Genomic DNA, 4,718 nt, shown 5'->3' on the forward strand with positions numbered 1-4,718 from the left:
TGGAAGCTACCTGCTAGAACTCCCAGGACAAATTTCAGATCTCTCTTTAGGTGAGATCAAATTCCTTACTACACAGAATTATAAAACAGTTAAGTTGCTATTTTAAAAAGAAGAAAGAAAATAAAAAAGAACATTGAATCCTGATTTATGATAGACACTAGCTACACACTACCTACATGAATATAAAGTGAGTATAAGAATTTAAGTCATATTAAAGACTTTTAGCAGGATTTTACAAAAAGGTAATATATGCACAATCACTGTTATTGAAATAATACCTGGAGAATTCCACGGTCAGAGCAACCTGGGGGACTAGAGTTCATGGGGACCCTCACTCGTGTCTGACTCTTTGTGACCCCATGGACTGTAGCCCACCAGGCTCCTCTTTCCATGGAATTCTCCAGGCAAGGATACTGGAGTGGGTAGCCATTCCCTTCTCCAGGGAAGGAAGAAAACTAATTTTGATATGTTAGATCACAGAAAGCGTTGCTAAGGCAGTGACATTTGGATGACATTTTGCGTGGAAGATAGCCAGGGAAAGTGAAAGCGTGGAGGAAGGGAGTTCAAGGCAAAGAAATCACGAAGTGTAATAGAAGAGGGAATGTGCTAGGGAGTTTGAAAAACAGACAGAAGATGACACGGAAAGTAGAGACCAATGTATATAGCTCCATGCAGGCCACCGGGAAGGGTGTGGATTTAACGCTGAGTGCTGGGCCATGATTACAGGGTCACACTCTCTGCCCTTTGGAGTCCTCCAGCCTAGTCTGCGGGGCACAAATGCTGAACAAACAGCCACACACAAAAAATAGAATTACAGACTTGGACATGCTACAGAGGAAAATTCCCACTCATCTTGGGGCTTTATAACAAAAAAAACAGATTCAACTTGGGGATAGAAAGGACTACTTATGGGGAGTAACTTTTAAGTACAGTTTAAAGGGGCGCTGGGTAAAAATAACCAGTTATATTAAATTTATTATTTTAGATACATGTGAATGCATAAAGACAGATAGCTAGATAGATAGATTCATAGAATTCATTCACTTTAATTAAAATTTTAAAGTGATGACCCTAATGAAACTTGTGATGAAAAGAATGACAAATTTTCAGTCATAGAATATATGCCATCAGACATGAAAATTTTATTATCTTTGCAATGACAGATTGATTCACTATACAGGACTTCATAATATTTGAAATTAGAAACATGGCATTAAAGTTCACAAACTGATTACGATAATTATAGTTCATTTGATCTTGATTGCTTTTGTAGGAACTCCTGATTAAATCTATCTGCCCTTGTAATTCCTAAAGCTTCTTTCTTACAATGCTAAAAATTTCTTGGGATAATAATTCAGCATTTTGCTTTCAGCCCTTCCCCTCTTCATGTACTATATTGTTACAGTTGCTTTAAATATACTTATATTTTTCTTAAAGACCTGGAGTAGTAGTTTACAAAAATTTCCATTTACAGTATTCAGAGATTTAAAACAAGTTCAGTTCAGCTCAGTCACTCAGTTGTGTCTGACTCTTTGCGACCCCAGGGACTGCAGCACACCAGGCCTCCCTATCCATCACCAACTCCCAGAGTTTACTCAAACTCATGTACATCAAGTTGGTGATGCCATCCAACCATCTCACCCTCTGTCGTCCCCTTCACCTCCCACCTTCAGTCTTTCCCAGCATCAGGGTCTTTTCTTTTTTTATTTTTATATTGTAGTGTTTTTTGTCATACATTGACATGAATCAGGGTCTTTTGTAATGAGTCAGTTCTTTACATCAGATGACCAAAGTATTGGAGTTTCAGCTTCAACATCAGCCCTTCCAGTGAATATTCAGGACTGATTTCCTTTAAGATGGACTGATTGGATCTCCTTGCAGTCCAAGGGACTCTCAAGAGTCTTCTCCACCACCACAGTTCAAAAGCATCAATTCTTTGGCACTCAACTTTCTTTATAGTCCAACTCTCATCCATACATGACTACTGGAAAACCATAGCTTTGACTAGAAGGACCTTTTTTTGGCAAAGTAATGTCTCTGCTTTTTAATATGCTGTCTAGGTTGGTCATAGCTTTTCTTCCAAGGAGCAAACGTCTTTTAATTTCATGGCTGCAGTCACCATCTGTGGTGATTTTGGAGACCCCCCCCCAAAAAAAAAAAGTTGGGAAAGCAAACAATACCTTCTATTTATAGATGAGGAGATTGAAGATCAGCCAGGGGAAGAGAATGGTCCTAAGCTGCATAGCTCTTACTGTATTCATTTCTCTTCTTCAGGTTACCAGAGAGTTCTAGGATGTTGGATTCACACTAGCAAGGAGTCATCCATGCATTCTTCTTCACCAAAATGGAAATATGTGAGAAAGTCATCTTGCTTCTTTACCAAAGGAGAGTAGAGAGGCTAGAAAGAAGCAAAACTGCAGAGGACAAGTTTCCATAGAAACACAAAGACCTTTCTCCAAGGAAGACATACAGATGGCTAACAAACACATGAAAAGATGCTCAACATCACTCATTATCAGAGAAATGCAAATCAAAACCACAATGAGGTACCATTATACGCCAGTCAGGATGGCTGCTATCCAAAAGTCTACAAGCAATAAATGCTGGAGAGGGTGTGGAGAAAAGGGAACCCTCTTACACTGTTGGTGGGAATGCAAATTAGTACAGCCACTATGGAAAACAGTGTGGAGATTTCTTAAAAAGCTGGAAATAGAACTGCCATATGACCCAGCAATCCCACTTCTGGGCATACACACCAAGGAAACCAGATCTGAAAGAGACACGTGCACCCCAATGTTCATCGCAGCACTGTTTATAATAGCCAGGACATGGAAGCAACCCAGAGGCCCATCAGCAGACGAATGGATGAGGAAGCTGTGGTACATATACATAATGGAATATTACTCAGCCATTAAAAAGAATTCATTTGAATCAGTTCTAATGAGATGGATGAAACTGGAGCCCATTATACAGAGCGAAGTAAGCCAGAAAGATAAAGACCATTACAGTATACTAACACATATATATGGACTTTAGAAAGATGGTAACGATAACCCTATATGCAAAACAGAAAAAGAGACTCAGATGTATAGAACAGACTTGTGGACTCTGGGAGAAGGCGAGGGTGGGATGTTTCAAGAGAACAGCATTGAAACATGTATATTATCTAGGGTGAAACAGATCACCAGCCCAGGTTGGGTGCATGAGACAAGTGCTCGGGCCTGGTGGACTGGGAAGACCCAGAGGGATGGGGTGGAGAGGGAGGTGGGAGGGGGGACTGGGATGGGGAATACGTGTAAAAGAATAAAAAAAAAAAAGAAACACAAAGACCTTTTGCTTCCCCCCCACCTCCAATTTTCAGAGTTTTTAGCCTACACCTTACAACTTGGATTTTGCCAGACAAATGACAGGTCGTATCTGCTCTCTGGGGCAAGGGGAGAGGTTGGAAGGCAGGGCGTAGCTGTCTGTCTGCAGATATTAACCCCTGAAGAAGACTCCTCTGGATCAAGAGCCCCAGCCCTCTATAAAGTAGTTCATAAAAATAATTCATCCAAGCTTTCCAACCACGGCCCTGCAGGATGGCTCCCGCAAAGAAGGGCGGCGAGAAGAAGAAGGGCCGGTCCGCCATCAACGAGGTGGTGACAAGAGAATACACCATCAACATTCACAAGCGCATCCACGGAGTGGGTTTCAAGAAGCGTGCCCCTAGGGCACTCAAAGAAATCCGGAAGTTTGCCATGAAGGAGATGGGAACTCCGGACGTGCGCATCGACACCAGGCTCAACAAAGCCGTCTGGGCCAAAGGAATCAGGAATGTCCCATACCGGATCCGTGTGCGGTTGTCCAGAAAACGTAATGAAGACGAAGACTCGCCAAACAAGCTCTACACTCTGGTTACCTACATGCCCGTCACCACCTTCAAAAATCTACAGACAGTCAATGTGGACGAGAACTAATTGCTGATGGTCCAATAAAGTTATTGAACTGCAAAAAAAAAAAATAATAATTCATCCAAGATGGTTCAGTTAGATGAGTGGGCTTGATAGAATTCCTAGAAAACCAAGGCCACCAATGTGTGTGTGTGTGTGTATGGGTGAGGGGTGGGGGAGGCAGATATTGGATGATGGCTGCTGCTTTGGAAGCCTTGCCCATGAGAGATGAAATGTAGGAGCCCAAGGAAGCTGAAACTGTAAGGGCAAGCCTAGTAAAAGTAATGCTGAATGTTAATTGGGTACCAGAGGCCTGCCAGAGGTTTGGGACCTCAAACAGAGTTGCCTCCATCCCACACAAGGCCATGGGATGAAAACTCAGTCCCAGGGAAACTGCTGACCTTGTATAAAGAGAATTTCATAGGCCAATTGTGACTCAACGTGAGGACCCAGTAATTCTCCCAAAGGAACAATTCCAATTCCTTCTATTAACACATGCTTGGGAAAGAGGGGAAAAAATAAGAAGACCCATTGGTCTTGGTATGGACTGAAATGTGTCCTCTCAGTTCATCTGTTGGAGTCCAAAGCCCTGGTATCTCAGAATGTGGCTGTATTTGGAGACAGGGCCCTTAAGAGTGAGGCTTCCCAGATAGCACTAGTGGTAAAGAACCTGCTAATGCAGGAGACTGAAGAGATGCGAGTCTGATCCCTGGGTTGAGAAGATCCCCTAGAGGAGGGCACGGCAAACCACTCCAGTATTCTTTCCTGGATAATCCCAGAGACAGAGGA

The 4,718-nt window shown here is 42.5% G+C and overlaps 1 protein-coding gene across 1 annotated transcript; it reads left to right on the plus strand.

Moving 5' to 3' along the window:
* Nucleotides 1–3,558: 3,558 nt before the first annotated feature.
* Nucleotides 3,559–4,006, plus strand: LOC139038626 (large ribosomal subunit protein eL31-like). Its single transcript, XM_070477522.1, has one exon. The coding sequence runs from the start codon at nucleotides 3,579–3,581 to the stop codon at nucleotides 3,954–3,956; it is 378 nt and encodes a 125-aa protein (XP_070333623.1). The 5' UTR covers nucleotides 3,559–3,578; the 3' UTR covers nucleotides 3,957–4,006.
* The last annotated feature ends 712 nt before the right edge of the window (nucleotides 4,007–4,718 follow it).

This window comes from Odocoileus virginianus, chromosome 16 (assembly GCF_023699985.2).
Source record: "Odocoileus virginianus isolate 20LAN1187 ecotype Illinois chromosome 16, Ovbor_1.2, whole genome shotgun sequence".
Lineage (NCBI taxonomy): Eukaryota > Metazoa > Chordata > Mammalia > Artiodactyla > Cervidae > Odocoileus > Odocoileus virginianus.

What these genes read in the sequence shown, in the direction of transcription:
- LOC139038626 (XM_070477522.1), top strand. Translation starts at nt 3,579, where the DNA reads ATGGCTCCCGCAAAGAAGGGCGGCGAGAAGAAGAAGGGCCGGTCCGCC.